Consider the following 27,718-nt stretch of genomic DNA (forward strand, 5'->3'; position numbering starts at 1 on the left):
GTATACTGTATTTTTATATGATATGTATTGTTGTTATATTTGTTATTGTAAATTTATTAATCTCTGTTTTAATTAAGAATCCGCTTATATGCAAGTGCACCGCAAATATATAGCGATACGGCAACATTGTTTATAACAAACAGCAGCGGCCTCTGTCGGTATATTCATCACTACTCCACCTGTTTGCAATCTTTTACGGCGAATTTTGGCCAGACCTAAGCGAATATGTAAAAAATGAAAACATCAAAATAGTTCTTGTTTCCTCACATTTGCTGATAAATTAAATGTGTTGTCTGCTTTTTGTCGGAAACAAAATACGTTGTGTTGTAGTAGACGCGCAGTGAAACGAAGCAAATAATAGTAAGAGTAATAAGTAAACGTGTACAAATTAAAACAACATTGTGTAAAACGTTTTCGCAATTGTTTAGCAATAAATAAGGTGGAAAGTTGTACATTATTCAAGAAAGAGTGGAAATTTTATGAATGGAGCAAAGTGAAGAACTAAACGGCAGTCTGGATCACGGCAGCAACGTCATAACTTCTGTTCCCAGAGTGATGGCAATGCGCGACGATGCAAATGCAGCAGTAATTGTGCCATTCGAGGTTGAACCGAATTCGCAATTGCCTACTACGTCAGTGGCTGCAACATCAAGTGTATCAATAACAACAACAACAATGGGAGAAAACGCTACCGCAGCTGATGCCGTAATCGATCTATGCAACACCAGCCCAACCCCTTCTACATCTAAGACAGCTGCTACTGCTGCTGCGTCAATTATAAATGTGGATAGCAGTCCGGAGGAGCAATCGCCTAATGATGAAGATGTTGCAGGACCTTCAGCGGCAATCGAGTGCCCAATATGCCTACAAACATGTATACACCCAGCGCGCCTGCCATGTGGGCATATCTTTTGTTTCCTATGCGTGAAAGTGAGTAAACAAATCGCTATAATTTGCGAAAATATACAAATGTCATTGTCATTGTTGCTAACGTCGTAGTCGCGTACGCCAGTAGTTTGGCAAAAAGCGTATTGTGTGTGTGGACTAATGCATAATTAATTGCACGACTATTAGAAAACTTCAAGTGGTACGTGATCGGCTTAAAAGATTAGCTTTGTTTGTTTATTCAAATTTGATAGCCGCAAGTGTTTAATTTCATTTTTTACTTCAGCGTGCGGAAGTTTCAAAAGAATTCGTAATTTCAGCGGAATGCTGATCAGTTTAAAGTTAAATATATTAAAAATATTTGACCAAATTCAGATAAAATGTTCGAAAACTTTTACTTTCCTGTTCAAAAAAAAAAAAAAAAATTGCATCCGCAAGTTATTGGCTGCTTAGCAAATTTTATAAGTTATATTTTTTATTAAATACTCAATATTATTGTTATTTGTTTTATTAATACTCGTATTAACATAAATTATGCGCGAAAATGAGTAAAACGAGGGCTTGACGCTTTTATTGCAGACACGTGGAGAGAAGTCAATCTAACGCTTAGTTCGGCATAATAATTTGAATTGGTAATTATGCACACTTCGTATTAAACAATATTTGAAGTTCAACTTTTCGCAGGCACGTCCACACAACGTCATAGTCCACATATTGCTTATTAATGTGACCGACATGTCTTGGGCAAGTTGTAGTGTTGATTTTACAGACTTTTTTATCTTTGTTAGTGGCGTCACTACTGCAACACTAACAACAATGACTGGTTTGAGCCATTGGCTTAAAAGCGAAGACAACGGTTTTGAAGGTTGAAAGATTTACTATAATTTATTTTTAATTTACCGCTACAATTTCCTGGTTACCTAACCAAAATTAGAGCCACAACATGTTTAGCGGTCCAGTGGTTTTTTAATCTCTGCCCTTTTTTAACATCTCCGTTTGTGTTGCTTTACAAATGATCTTCATTTTAAGGCATATAAAGTTGCTGGCATTGAAGATATACAGCCGAAGGTGCGCTTTAGCTATAAACTAAGGTCTTATTTTAATGAAAGTTATTTTAGTTAATTTATTTACCTATTGTGACCTTTTTTAGATAATTTAAATCTGCGCATATTTACGTGTTAATAAACTTTTTTAAAGGCTACAATGTTATTTGGTTTATCAATGAAAATGAATTAAAAAACGTTAAATTTGCAGTGAATGTGCGCAATCTTTCAAGAGCAAAGATTCGCCCTAAGGTATAACTTAGGTTAATGTAGAATTGTTGTTTAAAGGCAACAATAAAGTCAATAATTTTTTAAAATTAAAATGTCTAAATTTTTACTACTATTAATTATCTTTTTAAAAAGTTTCTTTCTACTTTTTCTCTTCTATCTTGCTAAATTAAAAATTACTTATGTCATAAAAAATTAAGATATATTATAATTTTAAGGCATTATGTTGCCAAATAAGAAAAAAAAATTTATTTAAAAAATTTTGCATTAATAATTAAATTTTAACTTTTTAATCCCGATATGGGGATTAAAAATAAAGGCAATATTACGATTCTTGCGGCGGTATTTGTCATGACATGTAAAGAAAAACAAAACAAAATAAGAGTGAATTGCATGTAAAATTGTGGAACTTTGTAGTGAAATATCTCGAAAACTATGCGTCTAAGGACGGTATATGTGCATATATTTTTTAATCCTGAAGACCTCCTATATCCATCGGTACGCTCAAAACGCGGCGCCGCAAGAATCGTAATCGTGCCAAAATAAGATATCCTTAAAGAAAAGTAAAAAAATTTAATTTAATTTAAGATTTTCATTTAAAAAATTTATTTTTTTTTTAATATGAATGAAGTACGCAAAACGCGAAAAAATGTTAATTCTCAAATTTATTTTAAAATTCTTAATTATATGCTTGATATTATTTTTTTCTACAAAATTTAATTCAAATGTTAATTCTTTTATTTTCAATACAATTTGCAACCTTGATTACAATAGGTCTCAAACTTTACCTTTTTTTTAAGACTATAATTTCACGGTATCTAAAGAAAATAATAAAAATTGTTTTTGGCTCACCATGCTGTAGATTAAAGTTAGTGAAACAAAAGCCTAGATAACTTTTTCGTATTGTAAATTTATTACGAAAATATAATTTGCAAACGGTACGATTTCATTAAGTCACGTTTTAAAAAATAAAATTTAAATAGTTTTTAAAAGTATTTGAAATTGCGGCAGCTTATTTAACGTGTGATACCTTTATTGAATGTCTCATTACCAATTTAGAAGGTAGGACTCAAAATTTTATTTGACAGTTTTCATAATCTCTGTAATATCAAAGAATGCAAGTTTTCTGTTTCTGTAACTTTATTTTTGTTTGAAAATTTAAAAATCATTTATCATAATTTGTGCTCATTTAAGTGTGCTCTCCAAACTAAAACCAATATTAACCTGTTATTTTTCGCTTCTAGGGCGTGGCCTACAAAAATCGACGTTGTGCTATGTGTAGACGTGAAATACCGCCCGAATTTCTAGACCATCCCGATTTGGTGAATGGTATCGATGATATTTGCGCTACAAAATCCACCGAAGACGGTTATCAGTGGTTCTACGAGGGACGTAATGGTAAGTAACGTTGAAACACCACCTGCACTCACAAACTTAAGACAAACTCCCGCAGGCGGTTGGTGGGCATATGACCCGCGCTCTTCCAACGATATCGAAGATGCGTATCAAACGCGCATGCTCAGTGCTTCTTTGATTGATCTGGAAGAGGATTGTGGGCATGAAGTACTCATATGCGGCGCTATATACACCATCGATTTTGGCGATATGGTGCAACATCCAGTACAAAATCCCTCTCGCAAACGGAAGATATGTCGCTCGAAGCATATGCCAACCAAGGGTGTAGCTGGAATATTGAAAAACTAACACAAAAAACCCAACCTAACATAATTTACACATATACATTCATATAATATTTAACCTTTTGTATAAATACTCACGCCTATTTTGTTGAAAATAAATTTAACAAAGCTTTTTTATGTGGAACTATTTAGGTTGGTGGCAGTACGATGATCGTACCAGTCAGGATATTGAGGAGGCTTTTAAGAAGGGTGAAAAATCCTGCATCATATTAGTGGCTGGCTATGTCTACGTAGTCGATCTGGAAACAATGGTGCAACAACGTCAAAATGAGCCCAGTCGTTGTCGACGCGTTAAACGTGATCTGGCTACAATACCTAAAAAAGGTGTAGCTGGCCTACGCATCGAAGGCAACACCGTCATAACCGATTCGAATTTCGCTTCACAAATTTATCAGCAACAACAGCAACAAAGTATCGCTGTTGGTCTGGGTGCTTCCAATACGCCAACAGATTCCTCTTCCGATCTCAGTTTACCACTCAATTATTATAGCATGCGGCATCCAGCCAATGCAAGTGATTTCATCTCGACCATTGCCGCCACCGATGCCGCAATACGCATTGCCAGCGACATAATTGGCTCAACGTTGGCGCATGCCGATGAGTTGTCGCGCAACACCGCCGCAGCAGCAAATACAGCATCAGCACAACAACAACAGCAGCACACCGACGATGTCAATATCGTGCAACGCATGAGTGGTGAGAATACAGGGACTTACAGTGGCAGCTATGCAACAACGGGTAACGGCACGGCTGGTACATCCACGTCATCCAGTTTAACGAGCGGCGGCAGCGTTGCCGCTGCGGCGCTTGTAGCGCATGGTAGTCGCGAGTTGCTTGATGCAGCTGAAGATCTGCTGGATGCGACACAGAATGTGATCTCCGAAGCCGATCAGCAGACAATCGATCTGTTTGAGCAGACATTGAACGATTTCCATGCGTTGACATTACGCAACATCATCGACTCGGACAGTGACGAGGAAAATGGTGGTGACGTGGACGGCCGCTACGCGCAGCGTCATATACGCTTCTAGAAGTGCGCAGGGAAATGCGTTAGACGCAATTGAGCGCCCTCACACACACAGCCATATACAGATAAACCCACAAAAAACAAAATAATTCACAAACTAATGCACATACATATGTTTGTCATTGTTGTTTAGGGAAGTGTGCATTTACATTAAAAGTATTCGGCAGGACGCTTTGTACATACGATTAGTATAACGGAAGTGTATGCAGTCGATGTATAAGCGTAATAGTTACACCAACGTTTGTATGTATGTATGTGCCTGTATGTTTAATATGTACCAAGAATCACTTGAAAACCGAAAATTCTAAGATCGCTTAAAAAAACTAAAAAATAGTTTAGGACTGCAAAAGGAAAGCTAAAACATACTTGAGTTAAGAGTAAGCGCAAAATTTTATTATTGTAGGAAGATAGGCATTATTAATGTAAATATAGATAATATGAAGCTCAGCAATGAGACGGCATTAAAAACTGTAAGATATGTACCTGGTAAACGCAAATCTATAAATTCTATATGAGCCTACATTTTTCAGGTCGGGTTGTTCTAGTTCTAGCAAAACTCACAGATGAATAGTTTAGATAAAGCAGAATGCAAAATGCATAAATAGTAGGAAAAGCACATAAAATATTTGAATGTGACTTGCCAAATAGAAACGTATGTAAAACTCTTGAAGAGCTCATTAAAAATATTCTAAATATGTAGCTAACAACTAAAACTAAATATAATCCTATAATGAAAACATGTAGAAAATAGTGCAGTTTAGGGAATAAGAAAAAACGCCAATTATCTTATGTTATGAATTAATGCTTCCGATAGATATTTTCTCCAAATTACATATAAAATGATCTCTAAAATGAACAATAAAAGTAATTAGTATTAGCAGTCGCAGTCGCAGTCGGCTTTTTATGGTGCAATTTAGATTTTTTTGCTTCTTTTAAATTGCGAAATCGCATCGTAACTGCAATTTATATTAATATATATTATTTTTGGAAACAAATTGGCCCCCGAAACTATCTTTTGTTTATTTATTTATTTAAAAAAATCGAAATTTGAATCCTAACCTCAAAGTTCGTAACATAATTCCTATTAATGTTTTTGTTTTCTTTACAAAAAAGTTAAGAAGTTAATTTAATTCCGAATGATATAACGGTTTTCATTTTGCTTAGTAATTTTGTAAAATTGTTAGAGTTGTATATTGACTATAAGTAGTGAATAAGATTATTTTTGATGCTTCTCGATGATAAGCCTTATTATATACACTGATCGAAAAGAAATGAAGTGTAAATACTCATTTTATAAACATTATTGAAGTTTTCTAAAGTCTTAAATTTTAAAATCAATCATTTGCAATATTTTGAAGTCCTTTTATGCATTAATTTTTAGTCACACAATTCATTTTATAGGCCCAACTCAGTTATATAATGACGTAACAAGTTATTTTTTTGACAATATTTTGTGGAAATACTGGAATTGGAATACCCTGGTTACGCGGTATTCGAATTTCAGTGACTTAGCCGTAAAAGAATTACTGTTATAGGGCACTTAGGCGTTGAAAAAGTCAAGTTCATTAAAGCATTTTAGAATTTCTTTGCTAATATGAAAAGTAAAAGCAAATAAATTTTTATTATTCTTGCAATATCGATTCCTTCAAGTAATTTTTTATACTTCAGTTTAATAACTTCAAGTAAAATAAAGGCTTTTACATTCAAAAAAATTGCTTCAAAATTTGTGGCGTTAAGACAAAGTGCATTATTAAACTTTGCATTTTTTATTACATAAGCTGGCGTTAGGCTTTCAAAAATTTTTCAAAAACTTCATTTAATGAATTAATTTTCAACTTTTCAACCAAAACTGAAAACGCTTTTACGCTCGTTATTAATGCATATAACTACATACATACATATATACAAACATTCTACAAATATACTTACATATACACTATAATATTAGTTAAAAATACCAATTGAATATATACATATAATGAACACCACTACATACATATATTAGCTAGCTATAAATATCGTGATTATAGTAATTGCCAAGTGCTTAGTAGTAGGAATAATATTAGAACTACCAGTAATGTTAATACTAAGTGTTAGGTGATACAAAGGATGTATACTTAATTAGGCCTAAAGCGCTGTACTTACACCTTCTACTACATATGACGACCAAACATTGTTTGTACGAGTATGTATGTATTCCAAGTATTCTCGCAAAATGCTTGAACATTTATATGTATTATTGCATTTTAATATTGTACTAATAATTATATTAATTAATATTATTTTTTTATTTCCTGGTCATAGGCGTGAATCGCTCCTCCCACATATTCCTTTCCGTGCAATGTATACTCAAAGATTGTCTCGTCAGTGTATTGGAATTTTACAAATCCCTACTCATACCCAACTACTGTGTAGATAATTAGAGCAAAATTGTCAGCCAATTGCGTTAAACATAGAAATAGTAGTCGTAAGTTTTTTGTTTTTATTGAACAATTTCCTATTCTTGTTGTGAGGAGCACGGCAAACTAAAAGCGCATCGTCATACAATTAATATCATTTAAAGCAGTTAATATTTTGCTCATTTATATAGGGTGCCTAAGTTAGAAATTATAACCTATGAATAATTCATTGTACGCAATTCATGAAAATAATTTTATTTACTAAATTTTCATTTACATTTTTTACTATTTTTGAAACAAAGAAAAAAAACACTCACACTTCTTCGGTTTATTCAACACACATATTAATGCAAGCATAACATTTCATTTAATCCTTTATTTTTTGAATATTGTAAGTATGTAAGCGAAAATTATTTTTACAAAAATATAAGCAATAAAAAATAGCAATAAAAGCAGTAAACTGGCATGTTATATAGGGTTTCCGCTAACTCGTTTACTTCTTGGCATGTTTGGTGTTATTGCCGAACGCGAAAATTGTAATTTACGTACTATCATTAGCCTCTATAGACACACACAAACATACTTCCATATATTTCTATAGCAAAAACAAATAAATTCTATCTATCGGCTTGTGGTCTCAAACACTTCACAACAAACACAAAAAATGCATTTTCTTTTTCCACTTTCTATATTTTATTACAAACATATCGCATTCCATGGGTTCTTCTGCGCGCGTAATATACCTAGTACGCTTCTAAAACTTATTTGGAAAATTCTCACTAATCAAGCACACTGGGTAAATTCTGCTCTGCTCCTTCATGTCTATGCTACTGCGTAACTCTCATTTAGCACCGCATAGTGCCAATGGTTAGCATCATTTCAACCTTCATTCTTAACAAAAATTCGAAAAGTGCACAAATTTTACACACTTTGCTCTTCTGCAGTGAAGAATTTACGCTCATTTATCTTTAAACAGATTTGACAAATTTTCCATTCATTTATTTGCTTGTTTTCCAGACTCAAAAGCAAGTACACACCTAAGGTCTAAGGTTTGTTCGAAAGGCTTGCAAGCGGCGATCAAATACACATACATATGTACATATATACATATGTAAGGTGTACTCCTCGAAGCAACTAAACATTTCGTTTATAAAATTTAAATAAATACAAATTTTAGTGTGTATTTAATGAATAATATTTTATTTGTAAATTGTCGAAGCAACTCCTCTGCTGTGTTTTAAAGTCCATTAACGACCTTTTTTGAGTATGTTGAAAAAACAATTGATTTTGTGGAGGGAAGAGGTCGTGTTTTTGCATACAAACTTTGTGCAGCGTCTAGAATCTAAAAAAAAATAAGAAAATTTCTTGTCTGGTATTAATGACCCACTAAGTATTTCTAGTACTCATTTTGAATAGAATCTTTTTTATTCTGCAAATTTCCTGCAAGATAGTAATGCTTCAATTGGTTTTTATTTATTTTTAATTTTTTTTTATTTCCTTTTTTTATTTTTTTAGTTTGTTTTCCGTTGAAATAATGAGTCAATTTATAATATTAATTTCCTCCAGAGTAGTAATGCCCCACAATTTTTTCGTTTCATACAAATTTCCTGTAGAATAGTGATGAACCACTAAGTATTTGGAATATTTATTTTGGAATGGATCTTCCTCTGCTTCTCCTAGCGGGTACTGCGTCGAATACTTCCAGAGCTGGAGTCTTTTCATCCATTCGGACGACACGACCTAATCTCTGGGCGAATGCGATATTCGCCCTGGCCAACGAGCAAAGGACCATAAATTTTTCGCAGAACTTTTCTCTGGAAAACTCCTAACGTCGACTCATCAGATGTTGGCATCGTCCATGAATCTGCACCATATAGCCGGACTGGAACAATGAGTGATTTATAGAGTTTGGTTTTTGTTCGTCGAGAGAGGACTTTACTTCACAATTCCCTACTCAGTCCAAAGTAGCACCTATTGGCAAGAGTTATTCTGCGTTGGATTTCCAGGCTGACATTATTGGTGGTGTTGATACTGGTACCAAGATAAACAAAATTTTCAACGACTTCAAAGTTATGACTGACGTGAGAGCCAAGTCGCAAGTGCAACGACTGTTTTTTTGATGACAGGAGATATTTCGTCTTGCCCTCGTTCACCACCAGACCCATTTGCATTGCTTTCTTATCCAGACTGGAGTAAGCAGAACTTCCTCCTTTTCGTGCTGTCAAAATCAAGTTTGAAATCGACGAAAAGGTGTAGGGTAGGTGTCGATTTTCTTTTCACGAGTCTTTTCCAAGATTTGGAGGTTCTACAGGAGTTTGCTCCGGTCTGAAACCTTCTGTTTTAGAATTTTCGAGCATTATCCCTGTCGGCCAGCTTTTCAAGCTCTTCATACTCACGCATTCTGGCTTCTCTCTTTTTCTGTCTGCAAATGCTTCTCGTTTCCCTCTTCAACTCTCGGTATCTATCCCATCCCGCACGTGTTGTGGTCGATCGTAACGTTGCGAGGTAGGCAGTCTGTTTTCTCTCCGCTGCGACACGGCACTCCTCGTCGTACCAGTTGTTCTTTTGCACTTTCCGAAAACCAATGGTTTCGGTTGCAGCTGTACGTAAGGAATTTGAGATGCCGTCCCACAGTTCCCTTATACCGGGTTGTTGACGCGTGCTCTCAGAGAGCAGGAGTGCAAGCCGAGTAGAAAATCGTTCGGCTCTCTGTTGTGATTGCAGCTTGTCGACGTCGAACTTTCCTTGTGTTGCTTGTCGTGCGTTTTTTGCCGCACAGAGGCGGGTGCGAATCTTGACTGCAACAAGATAGTGGTCCGAGTCGATGTTAGGACCCCGGAGCGCACGCACATCTAAAACACTGGAGACGTGTCTTCCGTCTATCACAACATGATCGATCTGGTTGGTGGCTTTCCGATCCGGAAACAGCCAAGTAGCTTGATGTACGTATTTCTTATGCTGAAATCTTGTACTACATATAACCATATTTCTGGTCCAGCGAAGTCGATCAGCCTCAACTCATTTGGGATGTTTCCTCGTGGAGGCTGAAATTACAACTGCTGTGCCATAAATACCTTCCTTACCCACCCTGGCGTTTAAGTCGCCAAGCACGATTTGGACATCGTAGCGGGGCAGCTCTCATAGGTGCGCTCCAAACTCTCATAGGAGGCATCTTTGGTCACATCGTCTTGAAAAACTTCGCTTTGATGCGGATTGTGGCTAGATGTTCATCCACCGGGGTGAATGACAGTACTCGGCAACGGAGTCTCTCTCGCACTTCGAATCCTACACCGAATTTGCGCGACTTTATATGACCATTGTACTAAATGCCACAAGGACCTGCTCGCCTCAGTCATTGTCCCGTCCATCGCATTTCTTGGACGGCGGTGATGTCAGCCTTCACTCTAACGAGGACATCAACTATCTGGGCAGCGGCACCTTCCCAATTAAGGGACTGGATATTCTAGGTACATTCCCTCAAATCGTAAGCCATAGTTCCTTTGCCGTGAGCTGTTTGAGTCATGTGTAAGAGAATCGTTTCTGGCCATTCCCAAGTGAAACAAAAAATATGACTCCAATGATTTAATGTATTATAACAACATAAAAACAAACGTTGAAATGTATAAAATATTCGAATGTATGAGAAACGTTAAAAATTTGTCTTTAATTCTTCTGGAGCTCAGCCCAAACAGGATAATCTTTAGTTGCTGGAAATACAATGAAGTGCCAAGATATGGAATTCAGATAGATGAGAATTGTTGTTGTAAACGTGGGGATTAGACCGGCAACAAACTGTTAAAAGAAAGTGAGATATTATTGATCAGAGACACTAAGAAAAATAATTATATAGGTAAGTTTTGGACGTACCATTTTCTTCCAGCTTATGTTGGCTTGTTCTGCTACAAGGGCGTTAGGTGGCGTACTAATTGGTAAAAGGAAAGCGACACAGCAACCCAGACCAGCTGGATATACCAAATTTAGTGGATGCGTTTGGGCATTACGTGCCTGAAATGTAGACAGAGATTGAAATGTATGTATATACCGTTGTCCACAAAATAATAGGAGTGCCAATCTGAAAAATGTGTTTGGCTGCATAACTTTTTTAAATCACATGTAAATGACGCGAAACATTAACGGTACACATAACGGGATACTAGCATTAAAATACAAAAAAAAAATATTGTGATGATTGCTATAGCTACTTCTGCTTTGCTAGTTCTGGAAGACACTTGTTATTGCTTTCCACTAAATAATAGGAGTGTTAGATATTTCGTTTTCAAAATAGGCCTTAACATACAAAATATTCTCCAAATTAGAAAAGTAAGTATAGTTGCATAATCTAGCAGCAATTTAAATTTGTTATTATTTTATTTAATCATTGGGTTTTTCTCCAGTGGGTAGAGGAAATAATTGTACAGAGGAAGAGCGGAAAACGATAAAATAAATTGAGAAAACTAGGAAAAACATATAAAGAGATCCAAAAAATCGTAAAATGCTCTCCTCAAATGATAGCAAATGACTTAAATTATAGAATTAAAAATGAAACTCGTAGACGAAAGCGCAAAAAATCCACTGCAGACGATCGCAATATTGTACGCTACTGCAAAAAGAATCCTCTTGCTTCAGCCTGGAGCATCCATGACGAATTAAATTTGTCAGTTAATACTGAAACTGTTCGTAGGAATTTGGTGCAGAACAAATTATTTGCCATAAGTCCACGAAAAGGACCCCCATAAAAAAGAAACACAAGAAAGTCCGCATACAGTTTGCAAAAGAGCATGGCTCCTGACCCGCGTTTAAATGGCGAAACATATTGTGGTCAGTCGAATCCAAAGTTGAGTTATTTGGTAATATGTGCTCTAGGAACTTTGTCCGACGTCCTCCTAACTCAGAATATAATCCCCGGTTTACCACAAAAACCGTGATACATAACGATGCCAAATCAAGGTGCGCGGTCGTTTTTCACATTGTGGTGTTGGCCCAATTCACTTAATTGAAGGCATCATGAACCAAAGGGCATATGTCAAAATATTATATGAGGTTATGTTGACACATGCCTCGTGAAATATGCCATTGATTTGGGTATATCAACGGGATAATGACCCTAAAAATACTAGCAAGTGCGCAAAAAAATGGTTTAGAGCCAACGGAGTTTAGGTTATGTGGTGACCTGCTCAGTCTCCTGACTTCAACCCTATTGAAAACCTGTGGACAGATATCAAGAAGAAAGTAGAACGGCCCCGTATTACATAAAATACTCCTATTTTTTTATGGAACTAGTTTTTTAGTTTACTTCATATAAACTGCGATATAAAATTTTTTTTGTTTAATTGAAATAGGTGAAATCTGGAAATATTAATAGATCTTTAACAAATTACATTGAGCAAAAATTAAAAAAAAAAAATATTTTTGTTAATGAAAATTTACAATTCGTTTTTCTCATGTGGTCACTCCTATTTTTTTGTGGACAACTGTATATACATATATATGGAAGTTATATTATCAATAGTGGGAGATATCCAATTTTTAAGATGAAGCAAAGGTTAGATTTAATTAGATTATGCTGGCCGGCTGCCACGCCATACATAACCCCACTGCTTCTTAGTAATGCCAAAACATTTTGACGTACAGTATTTGTCACACAGGACGTCAAGGTTTTTTGCGAACTTTAAGAGCGACTGGATATCTATGTTTGATACTTCATCTAGTCCTTGAACTGCGAAACTTCTAAATATTGAAGACGAATTCTAGATAATGATGGACAGAGGTATAGGAAGTGTTCCAGCGTCTCTCTCATACCTACTTATCTGCATTTTCTGCCCGTGCGAGTAAAAAGCTATCGAGTTTTTCTACGGGACTCTTGCACATGATCCTGGTGATTCTGCGTTTCCATTTCACCCTGATCCGCCTCCTATAGAGAATTCACCTAACACAGCCAAAGTCGATTTGTGTTAGATTGTTAAGCAGAGAATAGCGAGCCTTTGTATTCGCTCCAACGATTTTCTGTATGAAATTTTGCTGACAGTCGTACACCACATCAGAGTACCGCAAAGCAATATTAGCTTGACCACCGCTGTGTAAAACCAGTGCATGGGCCCAGGTGCTAGGCCGCATGCAGACCCTAACATTCTCTAACATTTACATTTCCTTACATTTCCACATCATTTTGCTATCCAAAATTACCCAGGTATTTGGTAAGCTACTTAATTATTAATCAGTCCCGGGACTCTTCTTCATTTTAATGTCCGAACCATCGAACTCGAGTCTTCATAAAAACGTGTGAAGAACGCATCCAACAGTTTCAGCTCTGCTGCTCTCCAATTTTTCTCGCGTAATCTCTCTAAGAGGGTTGCTTCTGTCAATAAGTGGTAGGATTAAATGCATCTTGTATCTTGGCTATATCGCTGGCAATCGCCACCACCCTGACTTTGGTTGTAATTATTTCTTCAATCCGGTTTGCGAATCTCGGATCCGTGGATTTAAATTGCGGCTACGAAGCATAGCATGACTGGCCTTCTTTCCTTTTTTGCCGTAGAACAAGCCAACCTTTCCTCCTTCTCCTTTGTCCGGTTAGACTTGCATCTAAGCTTTTCGTGGACTTTCACAACCCCACCTTACTCGGTTTTGCCCTCGGTCTAGTCTTTACCATTGGCATCACATGGAGAGCGCCAACGCTTTCGAAGTTTGAGTCTTCATGGACTGTAACACCTCTATGTTGGAAAGCGAATTTGGCAGTGGTAGTTCAACCGCTGTGAACTGCTCCCTACGCAGCACCAGCAGGTGAAGCAACAAGTAAACTCACTGTGCCATAATACACTTTAGGGTCGTCTGTCAAGATTGTGATTCTGACTGCAGCTGTTCTTTAGAACTTCCCTGAGAGGAACGTCACCTCAAAGCATTTGTTGAAGTCTGTCTTCGGGGGTTTGACAGTCAATTCAATTGTAAGAGCTCTTGCAGGAACTCACTACAACCATATTGGTTGCGCACAAAACGCTTGTGCAAAGTTGGAAACCAAAATTTGATTGTCCTAATTACAGTCGTCAATCATATGTCTAGTTTTAGATCTATACCTCATGGCAAGCCTATAACCGTTACATTTTTTTTTACATGTTCTTTACTTACAATTTCAGCTATAATTGGTACAACGATATTGCACGCGCCCGTATTCAAAGTAAATGTCGTTAAAAATGCCGAAACCAAAAGAGAAAATAACTGTAAAGCCGGTAATGGCAATTCACTGAATGCGGACACTTTATCAGCAAGCCACAGAGACAACCCAGACTCTATAAATGTTTTTGAGAGCGCGAACCCGCTACCTGGAAATGTAAAACAGCAAGAGTATCAAAGATGCACCAACGATTTTTATATACATATATTATATATATATAAAAATATATATGTATATAGGTTATAAATATACCTAGTACAAAAACGATCCCCCAAGGGAAATTGTTATTAACGTATTTCCATGACAGTAAAGGTTTCTCAGCGCTGGGGGGAAATGGACCTAATAATGAGTAAGTATAACTGGTTTCAGTAGAAAGCTATGAATATTTTACAATTTACCCTTGCCGCAGCAGAATTTGAAAAAGGTATACCTTGCTGGAAAATAAAAGAGCATTACGACCACGGCAATCATTGGGGTAGCTCCTTTAATAAAACTGAAACGAAATGGAAAAAATAAATTACACAGAAACAAATATTAAAATTTCGAAATATTGAATTTCGTAGATTGGGCGTGATTATGGTTAGAGCATTGCAATCAATATTCACCTACCGAGAAGCATATATACCAAGTCTCATCTAAACACTTATCTAAATTTATTTGTAACACAAGGGTATCTCATAATGCTCTAGGCGCTCGCAACGGTAGCAGCGAAGCCATATTTTCACAGAGCTGTAACTAGTTAGATATTGTGTGTCTTTAGTTTGGATGGCATAACGTTATATAAGACTGACAGAGATGCCGCATCAAGTGAAATCCATGCGTATGGCAACAAATTTTGGCCGGGCTTTACTGTCCCAGTTGCCTGGATATGATGGGATAAAATGATTTCCGCACTTCTTTTTAATTTTTGAGAGACTAAGCTTGTAGCATCTTGACTATCACTTGGAAGTTTATTTCTCTCACTCACTTTCATAATAACCTTACTCACCCTTTCTTATTCATAGGATCAGCCCATCCCGTTATAATTCCAGGTGATTGAAATGTAAGCAGAAATATCATGAGTATAGATACTATAGCAACTTGAATTTCATGAATGCTCATCGGGCCCATATCCTCGAATTTCTGTTTAACTGCAGTCGTAACTTCGTTAGAACTTTTTGTGAAGCTAGAAAGTGCTGCACCGGTCACACTTTTGGGACGACAAAGACCAAAATGGGTAATTAAAAGTGTGAAGTACAAGAGCACTAAGGCTACTAGCACCCAAGGAATATTGTATGCCAACGCTTTGGGAAAGTCAATGATGTCCGTGGCATTCACAAATAAGCTGAAAGTAAAGTAAAAATTAAAATAAGAACGATTAAATTAATCATAAAGTGCAACAACAACTCTAATTCACAATCAATAATGTAAAGAAATCTTGGTAAACCCCCGTGAAAAGAGGATCAAGGCGGTGTATCCTGTTCGTCGATTTCAAAGCTGCTTTTGGCAGCACGGAAAGAAGCTGCCTTTATACCGCTATGTGTGAATTTGGTATCCCCGTAAAACTAATACGGCTGTGTAAACTGACGTTGAGCAATACCAAAAGCTTCATCAAGATTAGGAAGGACTTAATCTACTGTTGGAGAAAATAATTCGATCTGCATAGCTGAACTAGGAAAGTACAATAAGAATAATAATAAGAGTGTACAGCTGCTAGCATACGCCGACGATATTGATATTATTAGCCTGAACAACCGATCAAACAAACAGTGGTCGCAATCGTGACTTGGCTCCCATATTGAAAATATGACACAACATCGAAGTCATTGCAAATTTCGTCCATTTTGGAACCAGCCTCGAAAACCTACGCAGAATAACTCTTGCCAACAGGAGCTACTTCGGACTGAGTATGCAATTGAGAAGTAAACTCCTCTCTTGACGAACAAAGACCAAACCAAAGGCATAGACGTTGACAACATCTGATGATGGCATAGATCATGGATCAATTTTAAGCTTCATTACAGATCACCTGCCACACCCTCGGCCCATGTTAAAGCGGCTCATATTTAGCGTAACATTACACAATATGATTTCAGAAGATGTTAAATGTAAACTTTGTGACATTACGCTTAATACCTAATTGCCTAATTGAATTCTGTTGGAACTTATGACCTTAAAACCATGACCAAAACCATTTTTTCTCCATTTCTAGACTTCAAGCAATACTTACTTTTCATATAGACCCTTTGTTGCTATATTTGTGGAAGTCCCAATTAATGATGCACAGCCACCAATCGTTGCCGAATAACATACTGCCAAGTAATAGCCAGTGGCGATATGTGAGGACTCTCTATTCCTGTACAAAAAAATTTGTTTGTCTAGAAATTATCAACCGATTTACCAACTAATCCTACATACTCTTCGTCTTGTTCAGGCTTTTTGTCCTCCTTAATCTTTAGCCCGCCCTAAGAACGTATTGAATTCTTAAATCTTGTAGAGTTTCAACGTAATCTGGCCAACTTACCGCCTCGAATTCGTCGAGCACGGCCTTTACTAGGGGCAACATCATTGCCGTAGTGATTGTGTTCTGCATCCACATCGAGAAAAATCCGGTAGTCAATATGAGAGTAAGGATAATGCTGTGAAGAAAATTTGGAATCTAATAGATTTCGAGTTGTATGGCTCAACATACTTACCGTTTGGGACTAACTCCCAGCATTGTTAATAAACCGAGCGCCACACGTTTACCCAAATTGCTGGATTCGATGCTTAGGCCCACAATAGCGCCTCCTATGAAAATCGCTAACGGTACCGTGAAGTACTGTTTACACGTCGGAGTTGAATCCTGAAAAAAGTATAAAAAATGTTGTCAATGTACCATGCTTGCAAGGAGCACTGCGATTTTGAGAGTTCTTACCATAAGGCCCAGAAATGGCAGCAATACAAATGGCAACAAACCGGTCACTTGTAACGGTACAGCAGTTGTTAACCAATAAATGGACATGAGGGAAAATACATATAGGCAACGTAAGGGCTACAAAAGTAAACATACAACATCTAAATGGTCAGATCCAAACTCTTGATAAAAGCAACGTTTACCCTTTCATATCCTGGTATTATGATTGGCAGTAATAGAATTGGTGCCACAATTAGTACAATGCCTCGCCAATGGAATTTGCATAAGTGGCCATACATTCGTGGACAAGAATTCTCTTTTCTGTAAGAAGCGCAGTTTTATACCTGTAAAGCTTACTTAAAACTCTTTGTGCACTTACTCGTCTTCCATGATTAAAATGCCGACGTATTACGAAACTGTGTGGACTGTTTAACGAATTATACGCATTTCCTTTATTTCAAATTCAGTTTTCTTATTCAACAAAAGTCACAAATAGAAAATCATTGTGTTCTTATTCATTTTGGTAAAGTAGAAAACAGTGTTTGAAAACTTATTTTTCTTAGTTCCAAATTTTCCAACATTCCTAACATATAGTATGAGCCGTGTACCAGTGACTTAGCACGACTCTGCTCTTCCTTACCTTACGCAACAACCTCGTAGATCCATTTGTGGCGTTAGATTGTTCTACTACACCGGGATTTGTTTCAGTAAGTCCAATAATACCCATGGATCGTTGCCATATACTTTTGATATCAGTATTAGACATACATATACACTTTTAAAAAGTGAAACAATAGCTTTGATAACAAATACTTAAGACTTAGACTGTTTAGAGTTGGTGTGTCTGATATAATTTTACTGCCGCTCCAATCAGATGGTCGGTTTTCGTGGCAACCGTTCGTTCACCTTCGCTCGGGCGCGGAAGAGAAGATTGCAGCATGTAATATGTTCTTCACGCTTGGTCCCGTAAATTTATGCCGACGGATATCAGAAGACCCTTCTAAATTCATACAAAAAGGAAAACATTAATTGAGAAATCCGAGGCACTACAAATAACCCCTACTCAAATACAATCATTTTACATCGAGTCGAAAAAATGCAGATAGGGAATGTTTATTATCATTCGAAAGAATATTCTTTTGCATTTATTTTTTGAAGATTGCCTCTTTCAAATGTTGGTCGCAGCTGCTCAGATGGTCAATACGTTGAGTCCAATTTTGATGACTCGTTTGAGCATTTCGCCAAGTAACAGGCAAATGACAAACGTGATGTTTTGCTTCAAGGCTTGAGTCGAAGCGGGATTGTCCGCATTGACCTCAGACATTGTCGAAGGAATCGATCGAATATCGTTTTTATACAAGCTGTATTTTGTATGCTTTCAATTTGAAATCTCAATGTAAACTGCCCCAAGTCGTTCCATACGTCAATCCGAAGTGCTGCAAACAACGCCAAGTCGACTCTCCACTGTCTTCGTGTATGTAAACTCTCAGCTACCGCTGTTAAAATTTCTTCACTGCGTGCTGGAAGTGATCTATTCGGTCGAATATTATCCAATTATGAATGCTGGATCTCAAGATGGTAGGTTTCTCACCTAGAGATTTCAAACTCAATGAAAACGTCGGTTTTTTGGGGTTATTGTCTTCTTACCATTAGTAAGGTTCATCACGCCATAGTGGTAGATGTTCTGACTGTACACAATTACTCCACTTGCAGTAAGGCTTGTAATTGTCAAAGCTGAATGAAGGAGCGGGAGGTGGAATCGTCCAGAAATTTTCTTCTCAACTGTCTGACGAAGGTTGAAACATATTTCTAGGCAGACCTTTTACGAAGCTGTGAAAGTTTCTGGTACTAATATTAGCCACCTTAACAAATTTGTGATAAGCTCCAAACGCTTCGTCGATCTAAAAGGGTATGGTCATTTACATCTTGGAGTTTTGAAAATCACATAGTACGAGCGATTGCTGGTGGAGCTCTTCGTTACCTGTGGTGCAAGGATCAGCACTACGACATAACCTAACCTAAGCTATTGCATTTTCTAACATACAAAAGTCAATGATTCACATAAGTTTATTTGTGGAATATATCAAGAGTTTTAGAATGAAGCCTTTTCATTTTCCAGTCTTTTTTGTTCTTCTATTATATTCATAAGAATAATTCACTTCCTCGTTTGAAAAGTTGGCGCCAATTGGAAACACAATATATTGGTTAATGTAGTTTTTTTCTCTGATAATAGCGAATTAAAATATTGACGGTGTAATCCAGATATAGGAACCCTATATATCCCATATCGCAAGCAGTTTGACCAAGAGGTTTTGGCCGTCTTGGATAGGTGCTTCTTGAGACTTGACGAAATTATGTTCTTTTTCTTCCTTACTGGCGTAGACACCGCTTTCCTGCTGTATGGTGCAGAGGCTTGGGCGATGACAACAACCGATGAGTCGACGTTACGAGTTTTCGAGAGAAAAATTCTGCGAAAGATTTATGGTCCTTTGCGCATTGGCCACGGCGAATATCGCATTCGATGGAACGATGAGCTGTACGAGATATACGACGACGTCGACATAGTTCAGCGAATTAAAAGACAGCGGCTACGCTGGCTAGGTCATGTTGTCCGGATGGATGAAAACACTCCACCTCTGAAAGTATTCGACGTGGAGAAGGACCTGACTTCGCTTGGAATATCCAATTGGCGCCACGTAGCGAAATGAAGAAACGACTGGCGCGCTGTTGTTACCTCGGCTATAATCGCGTAAGCGGTGTCTACTCCAATTAAGAAGAAGAAGAATATCTGGTCGGTTGTTGATTTGCCAGGTCTAAAGCCACACTGAAATAGTCCAATCAGTTTGTTGACGGTGGGCTTTAATCTTTCACACAATACGCTCGATAGAACCTTATACGCGATATTGAGGAGACTTATCCCACAGTAGTTGGCGTAGATTGTGGTTCTCCCTTTTTGTAGAATGGGCAGAGCACACTTAAATTCCAATCGTTGGACATGCTTTCGTCCGACCATATTGTACAAAGAAGCTGATGCATGTTCCTTATCAGTTCTTCGCCGCCGTGTTTGAATAGCTCGGCCGGCAATCCATCGGCACCCGCTGCTTTGTTGTTCTTCAGGCGGGTAATTGCTATTCGAAATTATGTTAGAAGACATAAATCGAACAAAAAGCTAAAATACTTACTATAAATCTTGGCAACGTACAAAGACAATCGGGACTTTTTGCACTAATTTGTGATCTTGATCAAGGAAACGCACGTTAAAAGTTACGGGAGATCAAGCACCTGTTAAGAGCACTACTTTTTTGGTGAAGCTTAAAGTAAACATGTCTAAGCTTAGCCCAACAGTGAACAATGTCGGTATGTACACAGTTTCATAATTTTCTATAACGTTGGAATGAAATTTATTTTATGTTCTGGTTCTCGCAGATTTTGAGGGTCTTGAAAAATCAGTATTTGGAAAACATATAAAATAAAAATTTTTTTCTTATTTGCATGCGAAGTAACTCAGGTAAATTTGGTGAATTTCGAAGTCGGCTTTGCGGCCAAAGAGGCAAACAAATATTTGAGTTCCACTTGTCGCTGGGTTCACGTACTTACCTGGCACACTTCCATACAATGATAGTCACTAGCATACATCGTGGTGAGTAGACCAAAATGCAGATGGCTGTATCTACGTTGTAGATTCTACAAAGAGAAGATGTGTGAGCGCACACACACCTTTAAACATGCATACATGCATATTTATACAAACACATATGAGAGGACACCTTTTTATGCATGAGCGACGTTGTCAGCATATTTGCAGGTAATATGTTGGAAACATGTGTATGAACATGTGTATGTACTATATATATGTATGTATGTATATGCTGAAAATCAAGTGCATTCTTTTGAAAAAGGGGTTACAGTGTTCGTCCCCGGTTTAAGTAATAAAAATGCTCAAATTATATGTATATACATTATACATGCGATGAATTCACATAAATGTTATGATTTTTAGATGCTAGATTTGTTTTTTGCCATAAAGGGTAAATATGAGATCCTGAAAATTTTTTATTTTCTAACTTTTTACATCAGAAATAAGGCCGGAAGTCTGAACCAGGGACCTTATTAAATAACAACTGTTGGCGTTTGTCCAATCCACTGACACAAACAACTTCAAACGAGTCTTCGTTAGTTCTACCATATCAAAATCGAATAATAAATGTCGATACGGAAGGTCTTAACTCAACAAACAGTGCTCTCTGTCCGCTGTCTAACACTACAACCCGTCTCAGCTTTATTTAAGACTCGATTATACTGGCCGGCTGTCACGTCATACATAGGCCTGCTTAGTAATGCCAAATGGAGGTCCAGTTTAGTTCGAAAGAAAGTATACTTTTAGCGCTTTGACTCTGTCCTTAATGGGGTCAACACATTTGATGGACTAAAATTTTGTTTCATAAATCGCTTCTAAACATGTTAATAATACGGTACTAAAGTGGTTATTAAAAAATTGACGAAGGCTAAATACCCTTCACAGGTGCATTTCTGTTAGTAACTATGTGTTCAGTTTGTATGGCAGCTATATGCTATAGTTAACCGATCTGAACAATTTCTTCGGAGATTACATTGTTGCTTTAGGAAATAATATATACCAAATTTCGTGAATATATCTTGTCAAATGTGAAAGTTGTCCATACAAGAACTTGATTCCGATCGTTCGGTTTGTATGGCAGCTATAAGTTATAGTGGTCCGATATCGGCCGTTCCGACAAATGAGCAGCTTCTTGGAGAGAAAATGACGTTTGCAAAATTTCAAAACGATATCTTAAAAACTGAGGGACTAGTTCGTATATATACAGACAGACAGACGGACGGACAGACAGACGGACATGGCTAAATCGACTCAGCTCGACATACTGATCATTTATATACTTTATAGGGTCTCCGACGACTCCTTCTGGGTGTTACAAACTTCGTGACAAACTTAATATACCTTGTTCAGGGTATAAAAAGAAACGAAAAATTAGCAACTTTTTTTCAAATGTCAACTGATGTTAGGTGGTGGTGTTCAGAGAGCTGTTAATCAAGATTTACGCAATTTTTTAGCCTAAAATTTATATTAATACTATCAAAATGTATGTTAATAAGTAATAACAAACTTAAAGCTCTATCTATTTACTGGTCGTAGAAAAAAATCCCTCAAAAACAGGCGGTCACATAGACTCATAGACTCGCATTTTATTTCACCCGGATCCGTCTGTCAACCCCGTCGAAATTTTCATTTGTATTCTTTTTAGCGATGATACTTCTGACAGTCTCAGAAATCTGGAAACCAGTATACGAGTATAAGCAGCCGCTCTACGGCGGTTCGGTGACTTTCGCTGACGTCATACTATGGGAGATTTTTGCCTTAATTATCGCTTGCTATCGACGACAATCTACTTTTTATATTGTAAAAATTTGTCTAAAACCCTTACATTGAAGGCGAATGTTATTGAAGATTTCGGTGACGATTGTGAAAAGTAAGTTGTTAGCCGCTAAAAAGATACCACAGTCATAAGTTAAATTAGTCTAAGTCGACTTAGTATGTTAATAGGTTGAATAAATAATTCTAACCGAATTTCATCAGATTTAACTAAAAAATTCGATGTCATATTTTCCTAAAACTGCCCACTGTACAATCATGCTGCGTTGCATTTTCGCTTGTTGTTGCTGCTTAAGGTGTTTAATTGGAGTTCAATGGTGTAGATATGATACCTGCACTTACTTGCTGTTGTTTTGGTGTGACTATTGGTGAATGTATTGGTAGATTTGTGTATATGGGTTTTCGATAGTATTAGTACAAACTCAGCTCAGCGCCAATTCGGCGCTCTGAAGCTCAGTGGTTTTGACAGCAGCAGCATATTTTCAATAAATATTTCCACCACACTGCGCTATGGCAACGGAGGGTGGAGAGAATCACACCTTGCTGCAATTTATTGTTGTTGTTTTATTTTCTTGTTTCCACCACTGGCGGGCTATTGAACGTGGGTTATGACGTTACTGCGCATGATTCTAGCTTTTGTGTTGGTTTCCTTGCGTATGCAGGTGTATGGGTGTATGTGCGTGTGTATAGCATGCAAGGTGTCGCTCAAAACTGGATTTGAGCAACAGCCTCTTAGTACAGCACAAAACTGGTTGCTGGCGCTCTCAGGAAGCAAAAGCCACCACCAAGAAGCAAACAATTTTCCACGGAGGTTTTTGCTTTCCACTTCTTTGTTTTGTTTCGTTTCCATAATCTTACCACTCGCTGCGCAATCTATCGATTTGGCCAAGCGCTAACCACTGCACAGCCAACAACAATGCCAACAACAACACGGACAACAGCATTGTTTGAGCTGTCAGGCTGCGAAGGCAGCAACATGGCTTGTTACTTTGGCTGCTTGGTTCAGTAGTTGGATTGGCGCCGGAGAGCACGCGGATACACGACACAAACGCTTAGTGATTACACGGTTAAGCACAGACACACATATATAAAATACACACATACATATGTGTATATGAATATAACGGGTTCGTAACGCTAAAATATTTATATTTTCGAAATATAATTTACAAAAGTAATTTATTTAAAATATAATTTGAAGTGATTTGCAGTGTGTGGAAGAAAAGTGAGTGTTGAAATATGTGCTGTGCGGCCAATATTGATTTTATGTTGGCGTAAAGCAGCCGCAGCAGCAGCAAATGGCAATAAAAGTGGTAGTGGCAATAGCAGTGGCAGTGAAACAAGCAAAAGGCGAAGCAAAAGAAAAAGCAGGAGCAAAAGAAACAGCCAACGGCAACGAGTAAAGGAAGCCATGGTGAATACGAAGGCACACAGAAAGGCAATATCTACACAAAAAGTGGCTACGCGCTGTGTGTGTTGGCTAAAATTCCAAAAATCGTAAAATCCATAACATAATTTCAAGCAGTGAAAATAGAAAAATTTTTGTATCGTCACAATATACATACATATATACAACAACAACGCATACATTTTCGAAAGAAATCATAAAATTGTAAAAGAAGTGAAGGTTGTAAGTGCTTTAATTTAGCCGGAGAACGTGCTCTGGGTCCGCAGTGTTAGCCACTTTTTTTTGTTGGCTCCTTGGTGCTTGTGTGGAGAGCCGCAGCGCAAAGTCCTGTTTGTGTATTTATATAATCAATATTCTGTGGCAAATCGAAAGTGTGTCTCTTATTGCATGTTTTATTCTATAAAAGTAATAACTATGCCGAAAGGAAATTAAAAAATAAAAATCCGTGTTGATTCGCGTCACACAGCGCATATCCGCATTTTAAAATATTCTAAATTGTTACACCAGTGTACACACAAACACACTCAACGCAGTGATTTGTGCATTTGTGTTTGTGTTTGTCGCTCAGCTGTAGTGGTGTTGGTGTTGAAAGTGTTTCTATCAGTGTCAATTTGCCAACGGTGAGTAGTTATCCTTCCTTATTCATTGCGAATTCGCGGAAATCGTTCTATTTTTACACACAGCGGCATAGATGTGGCGCACAGATACATGCATACACACATGCACACATAGATACTAACAGGCATATACATATGTACATATGTGTGAGTTACAGCTAGAACAAAAAACTGCGATAGCATATTTTTGGTTGGAAAATATTATTTTATGTGCATTGGCAATCAAGTTCAATATTTTCTCTTAAATTCTGTATATACATATGTACATTTGTATCTACATATGTATATACATACAAGTATGTATACATGTATGGATGTGTGTGCTCCTATTTTTACACTTTTGTAGAAAGGGTAAATAGTGAAGGTTAAAGATTTTTATAGTTCTGTACATGAATTCCAATTCAATTCATTCATTAACACTTATACCGTGGACAGGGTATTAAGCTTGCAAAGTAGCTTGCAACACTCAGCAGGAAGCATCGGAGATCCTATACAGCGTGGCAGCTTGAGTCGCTTTATTCATGTACGTCAATGTACGAAATATCGATCTGAAATTATGCTATACATATATCCCTTTCCTAATATGCTCTCTCGACAAACAAAAACCAAACTCTATAAGTCACTCATAATTCCCGTCCTGCTGTATGGTGCAGAGGCATGGACGATGACAACGTCTGAGTTGCGAGTTTTCGAGAGGAGTTTTTTCTGCGATTTGCGTGTTGACCACGGCGAATACCGCATTCGATGGAACGATGAGCTGTATGAGATATACGACGACATCGACATAGTTCAGCGAATTAAAAGACAGCGGCTACGCTGGCTAGGTCATGTTGTCCGGATGGACGAAAACACTCCAGCTCTGAAAATATTCGACGCAGTACCCGCCGGGGGAAGCAGAGGAAGACCTCCACTGCGTTGGAAGGACCAAGTGGAGAAGGACCTGGCTTCGCTTGGAATATCCAATTGGCGCCACGTAGCGAAAAGAAGAAACGACTGGCGCGCTGTTGTTAACTCGGCTATAATCGCTTAAGCGGTTTCTACGCCAATTAAGAAGAAGAAGAATATGCTTTTATGCCGGAACCGCCGATATCCGACCACTAGAGCATATTTTTGGCTGCCATACAAACTGATCTATCAAAATAAAGTCTTTATAAGGAAAATCTTTTTTATTTGTCAAAATATCCTCACAAAATTTAGCATTAATTATTGGCCAAGGCATCGCAACAACCTCCGAACAAACTTTTCGAATCTGTCTATTATAGCATTAAGCTACCATATAAAATGATCAGTCAAAATCAAGATAAAAATCTTTATAAAAAATATCTTTCCTCTTATTAAGTGAATTTATTTCGAACCTTGTGGCTGGAAAGAGCTAGCAAAATGACTTCCAATAGATGCCAACCTTTTAAAAAAAAGTAATAATTTACGCGGTTATAGGCGAGTTTACAACAGCGCGACAGGCGTTCTTCCTTTTCGCTGTTTGGCATCAATTCGAGATTCCTAGTGCAGCCAGGTCCTTCTCCACCTGGTCTTTCCAACGGAGTAGAAGTCTTCCTCTGCTTCCCACGGCAGGTACTGTGTCGAATACTCTCAGAGCTGGAGTGTTTTCAACCATTCGGATGACATGACCCGTTGCCAATGCGAAAAAGGTTTGTTTGTTTGATGACAGGATATATTTCGTCTTGCTCTCCTTCACCACCAGACCCATTTGCTTCGCTCCTTTGCTCAACCTGGAGAAAGCAGAACTAACGGCGCGGATGTTGAGGGATATCAATATCATCGGCGTACGTCAGCGGCTGTACAATCTTAAGCTCTGGAGCTCGAATCATTTTATAAGGCAGTAGATTGAAGAAGTTGAACAATAGGGAGTATCTTGTCTGAAACCTCGTTTGGTATCGAACGACTTGGAGAGGTCCTTCCCGATCTTTACAAAGCTTTTGGTATTGCTCAACGTCAAACTTATTAGTTTTGCGGGGATACCAAATTCAGACATAGCGGCATAAAACCAGCTCCCTTTCGTGCTGTCAAAAGCAGCTTTAAAATCGGCGAAGAGGTGGTGTCGATCCTTTTACACTGATCTTTTCCAAGAATTGGCGCATGGTGAATATCTGGCCAGTTGATTATTTTCCAGGCCTAAATCCACGCTTATAACGTTCAATCAGTTTGTTGGCGGTGGGCTTTAATCTTGCACACAATACGCTCTATAGAACCTTAAATGAGATGTTGAGGAGGCTTATCCCACGGTAGTTGGCGCAGATTGTGGGGTCTTTTTGTTGATTGGGCAGAGCTTAAAAGCATTCGTAAGGCATGCTTTCGTCTGACCATTTCTACAAAGAAGCTGATGAAAGCTTCACCGCCGCATTTCAATATATGTCCGTGCTTTGATGCACACGTTGTTTAGTCACATTTAGACCCAGATCCGCAACTCAAATAATTATTGGTTGCTAGCTGCCGAATGCATCGTTTTCTCCTGTCATCATCTGATAATTCATTTTCGTCGTCTTTAATATTTATTCACTTACTTTAACGTTTTTATCTCCGCTTTTTTTTACTGATATTTTCACTTGGCGCCAGCCAGAACACAAATACATACATTTAATTATTGGATTGAGGTCCATACAATACAAATAAAAAAACAATATTGTTTCTATAAGAAATGCACCTGTAAAATTCTTAATTTAAAATTTCTTAATTTCTTAGCTTTTATTGCTTCTTTGAAAATCTATGGTTCCTAAATGCAAGCTTGGATATTTCCAATTACATATATCCAACAAACGTCACTATCATTATTGTATTATTTTGCTCAATCTGTTACTATTTCAACTCAAACTAGTCATACTAATTTTAAGTACTAAAGCTCTGTTGTTTATATTGAACTACTTGCTGAACTGAACTAATTCGAGATTTGGGTGATCTTGCCAATACCTTTTTAAACCGGAACTTCCAACTTCGAACAGA

At 37.5% G+C, this 27,718-nt stretch overlaps 3 protein-coding genes across 4 annotated transcripts in view; 2 read left to right on the forward strand and 1 right to left on the reverse strand.

Moving 5' to 3' along the window:
* The first annotated feature begins 231 nt into the window (after positions 1 to 231).
* On the forward strand, positions 232 to 8,465 carry LOC120778954 (E3 ubiquitin-protein ligase rnf146). 2 transcript variants are annotated; one of them, XM_040111026.1, is made up of 5 exons: positions 236 to 930; positions 3,401 to 3,554; positions 3,989 to 4,552; positions 7,188 to 7,350; positions 8,300 to 8,465. In XM_040111026.1, exons 1-4 carry the CDS (start codon positions 484 to 486, stop codon positions 7,304 to 7,306), a joined length of 1,284 nt encoding a protein of 427 aa, XP_039966960.1. In that variant the 5' UTR covers positions 236 to 483; the 3' UTR covers positions 7,307 to 7,350; positions 8,300 to 8,465. The 2 variants fall into 2 exon arrangements, with proteins under 2 accessions (XP_039966959.1, XP_039966960.1); XM_040111025.1 differs by lacking the exons at positions 7,188 to 7,350; positions 8,300 to 8,465 and having other exon boundaries at positions 232 to 930; positions 3,989 to 7,004.
* Positions 8,466 to 10,945: 2,480 nt separating this feature from the next.
* Positions 10,946 to 17,792, reverse strand: LOC120778355 (protein I'm not dead yet-like). The gene is made up of 13 exons (XM_040110143.1): positions 17,705 to 17,792; positions 17,529 to 17,646; positions 17,347 to 17,463; positions 17,126 to 17,274; positions 16,954 to 17,068; positions 16,848 to 16,894; positions 16,660 to 16,785; positions 15,439 to 15,774; positions 14,849 to 14,943; positions 14,703 to 14,789; positions 14,405 to 14,598; positions 11,150 to 11,287; positions 10,946 to 11,074 (listed from the first exon to the last, which is right to left on the reverse strand). The coding sequence occupies exons 1-13, from the start codon at positions 17,713 to 17,715 to the stop codon at positions 10,946 to 10,948; spliced, it is 1,662 nt and encodes a 553-aa protein (XP_039966077.1). The 5' UTR covers positions 17,716 to 17,792.
* Positions 17,793 to 23,781: 5,989 nt separating this feature from the next.
* The window catches only part of LOC120776339 (mitogen-activated protein kinase kinase kinase 13-B), a 33,560-nt gene continuing 29,623 nt past the window's right edge, over positions 23,782 to 27,718 (forward strand). Inside the window, exon 1 of the mRNA XM_040106877.1 lies at positions 23,782 to 24,763. The gene's annotated coding sequence lies outside the window, so the exon portion shown is untranslated. The remainder of the gene's footprint in view (positions 24,764 to 27,718) is intronic.

Source organism: Bactrocera tryoni, chromosome 5 (assembly GCF_016617805.1).
Source record: "Bactrocera tryoni isolate S06 chromosome 5, CSIRO_BtryS06_freeze2, whole genome shotgun sequence".
NCBI classification, from domain to species: domain Eukaryota; kingdom Metazoa; phylum Arthropoda; class Insecta; order Diptera; family Tephritidae; genus Bactrocera; species Bactrocera tryoni.

Bases quoted from the DNA above. Each gene is read 5' to 3' on its own strand.
- LOC120778954 (XM_040111025.1), top strand. From the start codon at position 484: ATGGAGCAAAGTGAAGAACTAAACGGCAGTCTGGATCACGGCAGCAAC. The intron at 931-3,400 runs GTGAGTAAACAA...TTTCGCTTCTAG, and splicing joins TTTGTTTCCTATGCGTGAAA to GGCGTGGCCTACAAAAATCG. The intron at 3,555-3,988 runs GTAAGTAACGTT...GGAACTATTTAG, and splicing joins GTTCTACGAGGGACGTAATG to GTTGGTGGCAGTACGATGAT.
- LOC120778355 (XM_040110143.1), bottom strand. The intron at 17,464-17,528 runs GTAAACGTTGCT...TTACTTTTGTAG, and splicing joins TAATACCAGGATATGAAAGG to CCCTTACGTTGCCTATATGT. The intron at 14,790-14,848 runs GTAAATTGTAAA...ACTCATTATTAG, and splicing joins CAAATTCTGCTGCGGCAAGG to GTCCATTTCCCCCCAGCGCT.